Source organism: Hevea brasiliensis, chromosome 2 (genome assembly GCF_030052815.1).
Source record: "Hevea brasiliensis isolate MT/VB/25A 57/8 chromosome 2, ASM3005281v1, whole genome shotgun sequence".
Lineage (NCBI taxonomy): Eukaryota > Viridiplantae > Streptophyta > Magnoliopsida > Malpighiales > Euphorbiaceae > Hevea > Hevea brasiliensis.
In genome coordinates, this window is record NC_079494.1 from 122,657,878 (window position 1) to 122,673,819 (window position 15,942).

The following is a 15,942-nucleotide window of genomic DNA, read 5'->3' on the forward strand; positions in this document are numbered from 1 at the left end:
TGGCACCATTGCAGTTGCAAATAAAGTGTTTGTCTTCATGTGTTCTTCTATTTTTATTTTAAGCTTTATGGTAATATTTTCTCAGATAGAAAAATTCATGGATAGCGCACGTGTGAAATGCAACAAGTGTTTCAATACATATTATTATCTTTGATTTATGAGTTAATTTCATCTACCGTCCCTCAAATTAATTAATTGTATGAGCGACATCTTTCAACTTCAATTTATATCATAAAAATCTCTAAATTTCAATTTAAATATGATCAAAATTCTAATGACTTATTATTACAGATTTACAGGTTAATTTATAATTAAATTTCATTTATTATCTCTCAACTAAGATGGATATATCATAATCATCTCCCAATTTTAATTTGCATTACACAAATTTCTAAACCTCAACTCAGTGTGTAAATAATTTTTAATATAAAATGTGTTTAATAATAGTTTAAAATTGGATACATTATTTTGCTAATATAAGAAAAAAAAACTATATATATATAATATCAACCTATATAAAAAAAATTCATACTTAAATAGAGTTTGGATATCATGAAAATAAAGTCAAATAATATATATTATTAAGATTTTTCTTATTACAATAAAATAAAAATCAATTAAATTAAGATAAATCAGATATAAGGCCCTTTAATATTAACTTAAAAATCAAATTAAGAAGAAATACAAGTAAAAAAATATACTATTATTTTCTCTATAAGAAAATAATAATAATAACTATACAATTTTTAGTAAGATATATATATATATATCTAAATGATTTTTTATTTTAAATAAATAAAATTTTAAATTTTAAACTAACTATAAAAGTTTGAAAGAAAAATTACATAATCATAATTTATGATTTACTATGAATATTTTTATAAAAATTTCAAAGAAAAATATATGAGATTGAAATTTAGAGCAAATTAAAGTTAAGAAATGATTATGATACATTCATTTAAATTGATGAATAATAAATAAAATTTAGTAAAAAATTAACTTGTAAACCTGTAATAGTAGGATATAAAAATTTTAATAATATAAAAATTAAAATTCAAAGATTTTTATAATTATTACTAATACAATTATCTAAGATAAAGAATAATAAATGAAATTAACGCTTGATTTACAGGAGACATACCATTACCTTGACCTGATGTTTTCTTACTTTTGGTTTACTTTTCTTTATTGGCAATTCAAATTGGGTACTGCAACCGTTGTAGCTTGTAAAATGGGTTAACTTACTTTTCTTTTTATTAAAAATATTTTTATATCATAAATTTAATTATTATTTTTTAAATAATATATTATGTATCTATAAATTTTTTTTACTTTTAAAATTTACACTTATTATTTCTATAATCAACTAACCTTTTTTAACAATGAACTATTCAACATAAAATAGCAAAATCAGAATTTTTAAATGATATTTTATATATGGATTATGTAGATTGAAATAACAAGTCAATTATAATGTTCTTGTAAGTTTCAGCTGTTGGGTGAGGGAAGTTTCAGCTGCAGCACAATTTGAATTCCAGTTTGACCGCTGAAGCCCGTTACAGGCCACTCGATTATCACGTTACGCAAGACCAGAGCCCCACCAATCAAATTGTTGCCTGCCCAACATGTTCCAAATGTATAAGAGTAATTCGGAACTACTATTTATTGAATATATACACCGAATTTTCCTTTTTTTTTTAAATAATATTTTTTTTCTCAAATGTTGCCTATATAAATTTCTTTTTAAATACTAAAAAAAAGAGATCTACTTCTTAATTTTTCTTTTTCTATAAAAAATGTCTCCCGTGATGAGGGGATCATTCATTTCCTTGAAGGATATGGATGGTTGACCTTGAAAAAGCTTCATCCAATCAAAATCAAGTATCGAAAGATTTTTGTCAACGCATTTATCTGCAGGCGCCTCCCAAGTGCAATTAGCCTGTCGTTTATGTTTGTGGAAAGAGCTCGCCTTAACGGCGTCAACGGAACTTTCTCCCACACGTTAAACGAAGCTGAAGACGAATGAACCTGTCTTGAGAAAAGAAACATCGAATCTCTTTCTATCTCCCTTCTGCCAGTCTTCTTTCCAGCGCCCATCACGTTGCTATATAACACACGTCTAATTTCCACCGATTTTGCCACAAATTAAACCTTCAAGTTTCCTAACCAATATCCTAAAACTTGCTCAATTACTCCTACGATTTTCATCCTCATGGATTCTGCATTCCGCAGTTTGGAAATCACTGTCTTATCCGCAGAAAATTTACGTCTGGATGGAAAATCTGTGAAAAAAGACACGTTCGTTGTGGTGAAATTTGATCCTCTCAATTCTAAATCAACCAAGGCTGATCACGAAGGGGGGAGCAATCCTTCCTGGAATCAAAAACTCGAAATGGAGATGCCAATGCATGCTGGGTTTATTACCTTAGAAGTGCAATGCAGGATTAGCTCAGCGAATAGAGTAATTGGCACAGCTACGGTTCCTGCTTCTGACTTCTTGGGAGGTTATACCCCAGTAAATTATTTGCATTTCTTGAGTTATAGGCTGAGGGATTTGAGGGGTGAAAAGAACGGTATCATTAATATTTCTGTGAAAGTGAAGGGGGTAGCAGTTGATTACATGGCTCATGCCGTGAGAAAGAATTTGTCTGGTTATCCGTATTCTTCTTCTTCTTCTTCTTCTTCTTCCTCATCATCGTCGTCGCAGCCAACCTGGGGAGTACCTGCTGGCGACAAGAATTATCATGGAGTAGCAACAGGTGTTCCCATTTGGTGTGCATCTCGTGCTTAATTGATTAATTCGGGAGTTTGGAGTTGTTATCACGACTCTGATCAATGAAGTTATCAAGAATTCATTTCTTTAGAATTAGGAAGAAATTTGTTCTTACAAACTTAATAAAATCAAGAATCTCTCTCTCTATATATATATATACTTAGTCATGACCCAAAGAGAAGCAAGTGTTCATTTTATCTTCCCACTGTACGTACAAAGGCACAATTTGTCATTTTCTTTGTAACACAACCCAAAACATACGAAGAAAGGCATAAAAAGAAGATGCCAATAAGCAAAACTACAGTAGGGACAAATAAGTGGCTTTTGAGAGTAATATTTATTTGTCTTATTTATTTTTAAAAAGTATAAAAATAAATAAATAAATTTTTAAGACAAAAGATTTTAATTTTTAATCTCAATATAATAAAATTAATATAGCATAAATTAAAATCGATTATTAAACTTTTTTTCTTTAAAAAATAACTAATTGGATTATATGAAACTTCAAATTGAAATTAAAATCATTTTTAATTCAAGTTAAAATTGAAATCACGGCCATCAACTTCATTGTCGTTTTTGTATCGCATGTATTATTGGCCTTGTTTAAAAATATTAGTTGTTTTAATACTTGCCATTCATTTTATTAATCGTTAACTATTTTAATAGTTATTAACTTTTAAACATTGTTAATTTTTTATATAACTATTAAAGTATATGTGTTCGATAAAAATAATTATTAAATTAATCATTAAATATAAAAATGATGATATATTTTTATTAATTTTAATTAAAATATTTTATTTTATAAAAAATAATTTTTTATAAATAATTTTTTTAAATATTAATATAATACTATTTCACCCCACTCAATAATATAAATAAAAGAGATGATATTTTGATATAGTAAAAAAAGATAAATGCTATCTTGATTCTTGTCATTATACGGTCATAATTTCATTAGTTGGTGTATTAATTTGATAAAATTTAATTAAAAAAGTGTTAAAATTTATGATTTTACCATAATCAGACCAAAAAAAAAACAGGTAAAGCGGACAAGAGCAGGGCAACGGAACAGGCCCTAGCAAACGCTACGAGAGGGAAGCGAAAAGCCAGCAGAAAATTAAGCATTAAATCAACCAATCAGAAGACCCAAGATTTAGTTGGAAGTAGTTATGGACAGATAACAAAATGTTGGATATTTTCAAATTCTTTATTTGACCGAATTTTATGGGGCATATTTTAATAATATAAAATTGAGTTTGTTACAGATTTAAATATAAAAATAATATTACATCCATTTTTAATTTTATATATTTAATATTTCATTATTTCAACTCTTTTATATAAATAATAATTAAAATGTAATAAATTTTCTAAAATATTATATTTTAAATAAATAAAATTTAAATATTTGATAAGATTATTAAATTTTTAAAATTTAAATTATTAATAAAATATATATATTTTTATATAAATTGTTAATTAAAATTAAATAACAATAATAATAAGTATAGATAATTTAAAATGAATTTTAATTAGATTTAAGATAAATTTAAATATAAAATTATTAGTAGTTATGTTTATACATATTGAACCTAAAAAAAAAAATATGACAAAAGTAAATCACCTGATAATACTTCGAAGTCATATTAAAAGCTTAAAATTAATATAATTTTAAAAAATAATTGAAATAATCATTTTATAAATTTATTTGAAAATACAAAATTAAATTGTACAATTGAATCTGCATGGAAAGACCCATTAATTTTCTTTAAGGTTACTGCGAGGACCTCTCTGCTTCAATGAAGGCAACTTCCTCGTGGCTCGCAATTCTTTCATTCAATATCTCTCTTGCTTTCAAAGCGAAGACCTGCTCATTGTACTCGCCGCAGTATAGTTTATTGATAGGAAATTGGAAAGTTGACATGGTCAAAAATATTTGACCCGCTTATTCTTTATATATTTAATATATAGAACGATAAATTAATTATAAATTTAAATTTTTATTTTTAAAATATGAATAAAATTAAATTTTGTAGGATCATTAACTACAATTTAATTAATAAAAATATCAAAATATCTTTAATTTTATTTTTAATATAAAATATTTTTAAAAAATAATATAAAATAATTTAATATATGATATTTTATTTTATTAATAATTTAGTTTTGAAAGTTTTGTTTATTAAAAATTTATTCCATATATTTTTAAAATGTGAATTTCATTAAATTAAAAATTTTTCAATTTAAATTATAAAAATATTGATTAATTATTTTAAAATCTTTAAAATTTTAGTTAATTATAAAATTATCTATATATTTTACAAATTGAACCTTAAAATATTATAATTATTTATAAATAAGTCTTTATAATCTTGTAAAATTCTATTTATATCATTATTATCTTGATAATTTATAAATAATTACATATATGTATATATGTCAATTAATATGTTTTCATATATTATTATTATTATTATTATTATTATAAATAAATAATCTGGACACAAATTGTTAATAAAAAAAATTATGAATTAAATTATTTTCCACTGAAAATATAATTAAAGATATTTTAGTTATTTTTATTTAATTTAATAAAAAATCTAATAAAATAGTGATTAATTAATTTATGTTACTTGAAAAAAAAAATATATATATATATATATATATGAATGAACCGTTAACTCAAAAAGGTTGATAGTAGATGTCACGACCCAACCTATGGGCCGGACCGGCACTAGGACCTGGGCCAGCCTAAAGCCCCCGAGGCCCGTAGTAAGCCTTAACTGTTCATTTACCCAATTCTGAGGCCCATTGGGCCCAAATTCAAGAAACCAAACGGACAGAGTCCGGCCATAAAATGGACTTTCCAACGGGGAGTTTTTGACTCACCCGACCTGTAAACACAATAAATACTCAATTGGGGAGCTCAGCTCACCCTCCACATACTCATCAACATAAAATAAATGGGAGCTCAGCTCCCTCATCCAATCCATCAAACATACATAACATATTTAAGTTTACAGGTCCAATCATGATAAAAATATTACAGACCAAATTCAAATAAATCTCGCTAACACATGAGAAAATTCTAGGAGTAATTAAAATTACACAAACATGGATAAACAACCTGCGAAGGATAAAAGCAGGTTAACCCAGAACAAAATATCCTCCTGTGGCCTGTAAAAATTTTTGAACAGGAGTGAGCGTTCGACTCAGAGAGTAAAATATCAATCTTAACTATAATCTCTATAACTATCTGAAACTAATGCAACATGTAGAGTGAAATGCAACATTAACATCATATTCACATCATAGCATCAAAAAGGTAATTTGAAACACTCACACACCTGTAACATCATTCATAGTATATGGAGTGATCCCTATCTGACTCTCTTAAATCAATCTGTGCCGTGAAGAACTCATTTCGGACTTCCACTTAAATACCAAATCGGGGTCCCAATGAAGAACTCAAGCCGTGTCTACCCGAAGGCCGGGTCCCTGAAGAACTCAAGCCGTGTCTACCCGTCCTATCCATAGTCCACACCACATCACACGCACGCCAACGCACGCTGACCGCTCCAAATTACCACAACACTCATGGCACATTATGATTATCAATGCAACATAATTCGTGCCTAGAGTTTAACTACATAAATATATGCATATAAGTGATGCATGGGCATCTGAACATATAATAATATCGAAATTACGATTAAAATTAATATTTTACTCACGGACTTGACGACAAATCACCGTGGTGGTGGCGGAGGAAGAAGGTCATCGGCTCACTTGACAATTACATTACATCTATTTAATAAATTTGACTCAATACAATTCAAGAAAAGACCAATTACGTCCTAAGTCGTGCCGAAAATCCGGTAGAGTCTCCCCTATACCTAGGACCTACCCAACTTTGCAAAGGGCTAAAAGCACTTCTATATTCACAATCCATATATCAACAGTTCAATCATATCACACCCCTCCTGGGCCCATCAAATCAATCATCCATCACAATACGAAAAATTTCAATTTAGTCCTTATTATTGATCATTTTTGCAAAAGCGCCCAAACAAGCTCTAAAAATTATAAAACTTTGCCCCACGGTCCTTAGCAATATTACTAAGCTATTGCAAAAAGAATCTAAATTTTCTAAGCTACCACGAATATTTTATGGATTTTTAATTCTATTTAAGCACTAGAAAATTACGTAAAAGCAAGGTTCGGGTTTACCTTTGCCGATTCCGACTTGAACGCTCGGGACGTCGACAATGGGGCTAGCCAAAACCTCGGTCAATTCGGAGACTTTTCCGTGCAGTGCATGCGGCGAAATTTGCGAACCGGTCAATCGTCGAATTTCGCGAAATGAGAATACCTACACGAAGCCCATAACACGGGGTTAGTACATAAATTTTTGAATTTTCTAAGCTCATTTAATGCTCGAAAATACACTGCGAATTTCCGTGGGACCCACCAAAAACGTTGTCGGAAAATTTTGAAATTAATATCCCATGAAGCCCTCGTCAGTGGAGCGTGCTGGTAGCCTCGGTTTTCGTGGGATTCACGGTTTCGAAATCTAGCCCAAAAGTCGAAATGGCGAAAATCTTCCCGAGCAAAAATCGGACAATCCGCTCGATGGATTTGGCGTTCTTGGTGTCTATGGAAAGCTCTCCGAGTAGATGATTTTGGACACAAGACCGGTCCAATCGGTGGCGGATCGGCGGTTGGCCGGAGCTGGAGCGGCAGCGGGAGAGAGGAGAGAAAGAAAGAGGAAAGAGAGAGAGCGCGGGAGAAGAAAAAGGAAAGGAGCCGGTTCGATTCGACCGGTCCGATCCGTCCGTTCGATTCGGCCGGTTCGATTCGAAATACAAAATTTTGAATTTTTACTCGCCTCGGGACCAAAACGAGGTCCAAAAATTAGAAAAATTCGAGAAAATTCAGAAAAATCGTAGACTCCAAATATATTTTTAGTTTTGCCACGTGGTCTTTAAATTAATTTTTAAAAATCATCAAAGTTTATATTTTGGAAAATCGAACCCGATTTTTAAAATCGAAAAATCTCAAAAATTCCTAAAATTTAAATAAAATTTAAATATCAAAAATACTCATAATTAATAAAATTTTGGGGTGTTACATTCTTCCCCTTACAGAAAATTCGTCCTCGAATTTTTACACAAGCGAGAATAAAGTACATGATTATACATTGAACAAATAAGAGTACTTACTACATGTCCGTTCGACTCCCGGTGCACTCTTCCACCGACTCCTCCACAAAACCTTAACCATAGGGATGCATTTAGATCTCACTGTCTCACTTGGTAGTCCACTATGGCTACAGTCGCTCCTCAAATGTCAAATTTTCCTTTAGTTCTATCACATCCATTGCGATGCATGAGAAGGATCGGGAATGTATTTCCTGAGCATGGAGATGTGAAACACGGGATGAACGTGAGAGAGGTTGGGTGGTAGCTCCAACCGGTAGGCAACTGCTCCAACTCTATCAGTAACCTCAAAGGTCAGATATCCGAGGTGCCAACTTGCCTTTCTTTCCAAACCTCATGACTCCCTTCATTGGAGAAACCTTGAGGAATACATAGTCGCCATCGCAAACTCCACATCCCTCCGTGCAGGGTGCATAACTCTTACATCTCTGTTTGTCTCGATCGTTCTCGATTAAAGGAACTACCTCTGAAGTGTACTGCACTAGGTCTACATCATGCACTTTCGCTTCCCCCATTTCTGTCCAACATAGAGGAGACCTACACTTTCTTCCATATAGTGCCTCATAGGGTGCCATCCCTATGCTGGAGTGATAACTGTTGTTGTAGGCAAACTCCACTAAAGCTAGCTGCTCATCCCATTGACCTCCAAAATCCAAGACACTCATGCGAAGCATGTCTTCCAGTGTTTGGATTGTCCTTTCGGACTGTCCGTCTGTTTGAGGGTGGAAAGCTGTACTGAAGTTCAATTGTGTGCCAAGTGCCTCCTGCAACTTTCTCCAAAATCGAGAAGTGAACTGGGGCCCTCTGTCAGATATTATGGAAGCCGGAACTCCATGCAATCTGACTATTTCTCGAATGTAGAGCGGGCATCTTGTGCCCTGAGTAGGTAATCTTCTGGTAAGAAGTGGTGATTTGGTCAAGCGGTCCACAATTACCCATATCGAATCATATCCTCGCGTGGTACGAGGCAACCTTGATCCACAAAATCCATAGTGATCATTTCCCACTTCCATTACGGGATAGGAGCTCTTGCAGCTTCACTGACGGTCTCCAGTGTTCAAACTTCACCTTCGACAAGTCAAGCACTTGGACACAAAGTCTGCTATGTCTCTCTTCATGCCATTCCACGGTAGCTATCTTTCACATCATGGTACATCTTGGTGGAACACAGGTGGAATCTTGTCTGATGTGTAGTGTGCCTCTTGCATGATTTCATTCTGAGATTGTCCACATCGGGCACACATATTCTAGAACCTTGCACTAGGGCGCCATCATTGGCAAATCCAAACTCACCACCATCACCTGTGTACTCTTTCTATGATCTTCATCAATTGTTGGTCTCTGTCTTTGGGAAACTCTAACTCTGTCCCTCAAGTCGGCCTCACCGAAAAGTGAGCTATGATACCCCTCATCCGGATCTAGGATTAAACCTTGATCCATCAACTCATGTACCTCTGAATCGGTGGTCTCTTCTCTCGAAATGTGCGCCAAAGCGCGGAAGATTTTCGCTCAAAGCATCTGCTACAACATTGGCCTTCCAGGTGGTACTGGATGGTGCAATCATAGTCTTTGAAGCTCCATCCATCTCCTCTGTCTCAAGTTTAAATCCCTCTGTTGGAAGATGAACTTCAAACTCTTGTGGTCGGTGTATATCTCGCACACTTCACCATACAGGTAGTGTCTCCAGATTTTTAGTGCAAAGACTACAGTCGCCATTTCCAAATCATGGGTGGGGTAGTTACGCTCATGCCTCTTCATGCCTTGAAGCATAAGCCACTACCTTTCCATTGCATCAAAACACACCCTAGGCCAACTCGAGGCGTCACAATACAGTGTATCCTTCACCACTCACAGGTAGTGTCAACACAGGGGCAGTAGTTAGACACTCCTTGAGCCTCTGGAAACTCACCTCACAGTCATCTGTCCAAATGAATGGAACATTCTTCCTGGTCAACTTAGTTAGGGAGCGCTATCACGGAGAAATCTTGCACAAATCGCTTTGTAGTAGCCACTAAACCCGAAAACTTAGCACCTCGATGGTATTTGTTGTAGGCCTAAGCCAATCGATTCTGACTTCAATTTTCTTGGGATCCACTTGAATACCGTCACTAGAAACCACGTGTCCCAAGAATGAGATGCTTTCTAGCCAAAATTCACATTTTGAAAATTTGGCGTATAGCTGGTGCTCCCTCAAGGTTTGCAACACCATCCTCAAGTGCCACAGGTGTTGTTCGTGGGTCAGAGTGTATAGCAGAATGTCATCTATGTTTACGATGAGTTAACGGTACAAAAATGACTTGATCACGCTGTTCTTGTAGTCCTTGAAGGCTGCTGGTGCTTTAGTGAGTCCAAAAGACATCACCAAGAACTCATAATGACCATATCTTGTCCTGAAAGCCGTTTTGGACACGTCCTCATTCCTGATTCTCAAGCGATGGTAGCTCGATCGCAGTCTATCTTGGAAAAGAATCTAGCTCTTTGGGTGATCAAACAAATCATCGATCAGGAAGTGGATACTTGTTCTTCACGGTGACCTTGTTCGGTATGCGTAGTCGATACACAACCTCAATGACCCATCCTTCTTTCTCACAAATAAAGCAGGCGCCCCAAGGTGAAGTGCTCGGACGTATAAAACCCTTGTCCAAAAGCTCCTGTAGTTGTTCCTTCAGCTCTTTCAATTCTGCTGGTGCCATCCTGTAAGGTGGCATCGATATGGGGTTTGTACCTGTCACAACATCAATGCAAAACTCTATTTCCCTTCCTGGTGGAAACCCTGGAAGCTCCTCAGGGAAGACATCCATGAATTCTCTGACAACAGGAACATTTTCCATGCTGACACCTTCTACAGATGTATCTCTCACCAATGCCAAATACCCTTGGCATCCCCGCCTCAACATTTTTCTAGCACTAATTGCTGACACCAAATTATACGGAGCCATGCTCCTGTCACCATCAAAGCTAAACTCTTCCACACCAGGTATGTGGAAATACACCTTTTTGTTCCTGCAGTCTAAGGTGGCAAAATGAGTTGCCAACCAATCCATCCCGAGATTACATCGAAATCCATTCTTGGTAGAGGAACCAAGTCTGTGGGAGGATCTTTCCATCCACTACTACTGGGCTACCCGGAAATACCATGTCTACTTCTATGTTGTCACTAAGTGGGGTAGCTACTGACAAAGGGCACTCTAAAGTTGTAGGGTTTCTACCTAACCTCATGGCAAACACAGGGGAGACAAATGAGTGCGTAGCACCCGGATCTATCAAAACACGAGCCTCATAAGAACAGACCAGAAGAATACCTGCCACAACTGCATTTGAAGCTTGAGCATCCTGGTGGGTCAGGGTGAAAACTCGAGCTTGTCCCCTACCGAGTGGCGAGAACCACGACATCGACTTCTACCTCTGATCGCCTCCAAATCCACGTCCCCCTTGTCCTCGGCCACCCTTTGGCGATCACTGCCATGTTGGAAGCACCGGATACAATTGTCGAGGAACATTTGCATGAACCTGTGACCCCATCGTGGCTCATCAAAGCAGGCGATCTCTAGCAAAGTGGCGGTTGGCCACACACAAGCATACTCTGACAGACTAGGTCTCCTAATTTCTTATCTCTCCGAATCTTCTATTATCACAAACTTATTACATTTGGGTCATCTACGTGTTGCGGTGATGGTATCCTCATCCTTATCTAGGGCAAGCTGTACTTTTAAGACTCACTTTTATGTACTCGTGTCTTACGAAATGGGCACACCATTTAAACCCATCTTGACAAAAATATAACATTTCTTGGAGTACGTATCCTCATGATAGATCTCACATGTCTACTAACTCTATTTCACATTTCTGTGTACTCCACGAAAATCAAGATACTAACTGAGGTAATCTTATATTTCCCGAGGTATAACGTAGAATCTAGAAACAAAGAATTACAGGAAAAGACGAAACAGAATCCTATACTCCGCATGTGACTCCTAGTAGACTCTTCCCAACACTTAGATAATTTTTCCCTATGAATCTGGAGCCTAAGCTCTGATACCACATTTGTCACGACCCAACCTATGGGCCGGACCAAGCACTAGGACACAGGCGACCTAAAGCCCCGAGGCCGTAGTAAGCCTTAACTGTTCATTTACCCAGTCGAGGCCCATTGGGCCCAAATTCAGAAACCAAGCGGATGATCAGAGCCATAAAATGGACTTTCCAACGGGAGTTTTGACTCACCCGACCTGTAAACACAATAAATACTCAATTGGGGAGCTCAGCTCACCCTCCACATACTCATCAACATAAAATAAATGGGAGCTCAGCTCCCTCATCCAATCCATCAAACATACATAACATATTTAAGTTTACAGGTCCAATCATGATAAAAATATTACAGACCAAATTCAAATAAATACTGCTAACACATGCGGAAATTCTAGGAGTAATTAAAATTACACAAACATGGATAAACAACATGCGAAGCATAAGCGAGTTAACCTGAACAAAATATCCTCCTGTGGCTGTAAAAATTTTTGAGCAGAGTGAGCGTTCGACTCAGAGTAAAATATCAATCTTAACTATAATCTCTATAACTATCTGAAACTAATGCAACCTGTAGAGTGAAATGCAACATTAAACATCATATTCACACATAGCATCAAAAAAGGTATTTTGAGCACTCACACACCCTGTAACATCATTCATAGTATATGGGCTGATCCCTATCTGACTCTCTTAAATCAATCGGTGCCGTGAAGAACTCATTTCGGACTTCCACTTAAATACCAAATCGGGGTCCCCGAAGAACTCAAGCCGTGTCTACCCAGAAGGACCTGGTCCCTGAAGAACTCAAGCGTGTCTACCGTCCTATCCATAGTCCACACCACATCACACGCATGCGCCAACGCTGCTTTGCTCCAAATTACCACAACAACACTCATGGCACATTGCGATTTATCAATGCAACATAATTCGTGCCTAGAGTTTAACTACATAAATATATGCATATAAGTGATGCATGGGCATGCTGAACATATAATAATATCGAAATTACAGTTAAAATTAATATTTTACTCACAGACTTGACGACAAATCACTGTGGTGGCTGGGCGGAGGAAGAAGGCTGTCCCGGCTCACCTGACAATTACATTACATCTATTTAATAAATTTGACTCAATACAATTCAAGAAAAAGACCAATTACGTCCTAAGTCGTGCCGAAAATCCGGCAGAGTCTCCCCTATACCTAGGACCTACCCAACCTGCAAAAGGGCTAAAAACGCACTTCTATATTCACAATCCATACATCAACAGTTCAATCATATCACACAGCCCCTCCTGGGCCCATCAAATCAATCATCCATCACAATGCGCAAAATTTCAATTTAGTCCTTATTATTGATCATTTTTGCAAAAACTGCCCAAACAAGCTCTAAAAATTATAAAACTTTGCCCCACGGTCCTTAGCAATATTACTAAGCTATTGCAAAAAGAATCGTAATTTTCTAAGCTACCACGAATATTTTATGGATTTTTAATCCTATTTAAGCACTAGAAAATTACGTAAAAACAAGGTTCGGGTTTACCTTTGCCGATTCCGACTTCGGGAACGCGCTCGGGACGTCTGACAATGGGGGGCTAGCCAAAACCTCGGTCCAATTCGGAGACTTTTCGTGCAGTGCATGCGGCGAAATTTGCAGACCCGGTCAACTGTCGAATTTCCGCGAAATGAGAATACCTACACGAAGCCCATAACACGGGGGTTAGTACATAAATTTTTCAGAATTTTCTAAGCTCATTTAATGCTCGAAAATACACTGCGAATTTCCGTGGGACCCACCGAAAAACGTTGTCGGAAAATTTTGAAATTAATATCCCGCGAAGCCCTCGTCGAGTGGAGCGTGCTGGTAGCCTCGGTTTTCTCGTGGGATTCACGGTTTTCGAGAAATCTAGCCCAAAAGTCGAAATGGGCGAAAATCTTCCCGAGCAAAAATCGGACAATCCGCTCGATGGATTTCGGCGTTCTTGGTGTCTATGGAAAGCTCTCACGAGTAGATGATTTTGGACACAAGCCCGGTCCAATCGGTGGCCGGATCGGCGGATGGAGCGGAAGCGGCAGCGCGAGAGAGGAGGAGAGAGAAAGAAAGAGGAAAGAGAGAGACGCGCGGGAGAAGAAAAAGGAAAGGGAGCCGGTTCGATTCGACCGGTCCGATCCGGTTCGGTTCGATTCGGCCGGTTCGATTCGAAATACAAAATTTTGAATTTTTACTCTGCCTCGGGACCGAAAACGAGGTCCAAAAATTCCGAAAAAATTCCAGAAAATTCAGAAAAATACGTAGACTCCAAATATATTTTTAGTTTTGCCACGTGGTCTTTAAATTAATTTTTAAAAATCATCAAAGTTTATATTTTCGGAAAATCGAACCCGATTTTTAAAATCCGAAAAATCTTAAAAAAATTCCTAAAATTTAAATAAAATTTAAATATAAAAAATACTCATAATTAATAAAATTTTGGGGTGTTACAGTAGATGAGAATACAATTTATATAACTGGCTTGCCTACTACTTCACTTTATCATGAAATGCACGCGCGCGCATTGTTAAGGTATTAGGAAGATCTGTGGGATTTAATCACTTGCAAAGACGCCTTTTTCTATCATGTTCTATTTAATGGTCCTTGGATGGTTGCTGACCACTACTTGATTGTTCGTCAATGGCGGCATAATTTTGATCCTGAGCATGCTGTGATTGACAAAGCTTTAGTATGGTATAATTATGTGTTTATAGGGAGAACAAGAGAGGCTTATTATGTGATGAAGTGTTTCCCGTGGAGATTCCATTTGTAATGTTCGAGTACTTGATTTTACTGATGGGAGAGACTATTAATTCCTTAATTAACAGATGTAAATAATCTTAATAATAATTTTATTAGGAAAAGAAAATCCTACTATTTAAACCGTGTGTAAAAAACAAAGCCGCTAGTTTCGAACGGAAACATCTGATCTGCTTCTTTGTGAATTACTTGTTAATTTCCTTTAAATCTTTATTATGTATATATATATATATATATGCATACGACTCTCTCAACATTCCCATCCAGCTAACAATATGGGAAGCACGTCCCGTACTCTAGAAATCACAGTCTTATCCTGTGAAGACTTGCGCATTGATCGAAGATTGGTGAAGAAGAACACCTATGTCATGGTTAGAACGGACCCTCTAAACTATCGTACTACAAAGATGGATACAGAAGGAGGAGCTTACCCTTCCTGGAACCAAAAGCTCACAATCGACATGCCATTGCATGAACGATTTATAACGTTAGAAGTTCACTGCAAGACGGCTTCCGGGGATAGAACTATTGGGACGTCCAGGATGCCGACGACAGATTTCATGGGAGGCTATTTGCCAGAGAATTATTTGAACTTCTTGAGTTACAGGTTAAGGGATGCTAAAGGTGAGAGAAACGGAATTGTTAACGTTTCAGTAAAGGTGAAAGTGCCGGAATATTATTTGTCTTCCATTAACAACAAGAAGGTGGTGCCAGAAAATAACTCTTTTTCTATGACGTCAAAGCCGGTGCCGGCGATCCCGATTGGCAGCGGCAAGAATTTTGGCATTGTGATTGGTATTCCCGTTTTGGGTGTCAATCAAGTCTAATCCTTTTTATTTTTTTCTTTTATTTTCATAGAATTAAAGCGATTTCGTATACAATCTTGAGAGGTTGGTGTTTCTGTTTAAGCATGGAATGGCTTTCTTGCGTCTTACTTTGGGAACAGAACTCTTCTATTTTGTTCGAATAATTTTTTTTTTTTATTGTTTAATTAAAACAAGAATTTCATTGGCTTGAGATGACAATTACGTGGGAAAATTAAGATTTGGATGGCGGGCTATTTTAAATTGCAATATTAAAAATAAAGAAAGATCAATTCTACAATGAAGTGGGCTTGACTTTTCAAT

The 15,942-nt window shown here is 35.9% G+C and overlaps 2 protein-coding genes and 1 long non-coding RNA gene across 3 annotated transcripts; 2 read left to right on the forward strand and 1 right to left on the reverse strand.

The window, feature by feature from the left end:
* The first annotated feature begins 2,149 nt into the window (after positions 1–2,149).
* On the forward strand, positions 2,150–2,801 carry LOC110669459 (BON1-associated protein 2). The gene has a single exon (XM_021831141.2). It carries the CDS (start codon positions 2,213–2,215, stop codon positions 2,789–2,791), a length of 579 nt encoding a protein of 192 aa, XP_021686833.2. The 5' UTR covers positions 2,150–2,212; the 3' UTR covers positions 2,792–2,801.
* Positions 2,802–5,686: 2,885 nt separating this feature from the next.
* LOC131177259 (uncharacterized) lies at positions 5,687–13,654 on the reverse strand. The gene is made up of 3 exons (XR_009146847.1): positions 13,568–13,654; positions 13,061–13,119; positions 5,687–5,953 (listed from the first exon to the last, which is right to left on the reverse strand). It is a non-coding gene; the product is annotated as an uncharacterized LOC131177259 (long non-coding RNA).
* Positions 13,655–15,059: 1,405 nt separating this feature from the next.
* LOC110669532 (BON1-associated protein 2-like) lies at positions 15,060–15,723 on the forward strand. The gene has a single exon (XM_021831236.2). It carries the CDS (start codon positions 15,091–15,093, stop codon positions 15,640–15,642), a length of 552 nt encoding a protein of 183 aa, XP_021686928.2. The 5' UTR covers positions 15,060–15,090; the 3' UTR covers positions 15,643–15,723.
* The last annotated feature ends 219 nt before the right edge of the window (positions 15,724–15,942 follow it).

Bases quoted from the DNA above. Each gene is read 5' to 3' on its own strand.
- LOC110669459 (XM_021831141.2), top strand. From the start codon at position 2,213: ATGGATTCTGCATTCCGCAGTTTGGAAATCACTGTCTTATCCGCAGAA.
- LOC110669532 (XM_021831236.2), top strand. From the start codon at position 15,091: ATGGGAAGCACGTCCCGTACTCTAGAAATCACAGTCTTATCCTGTGAA.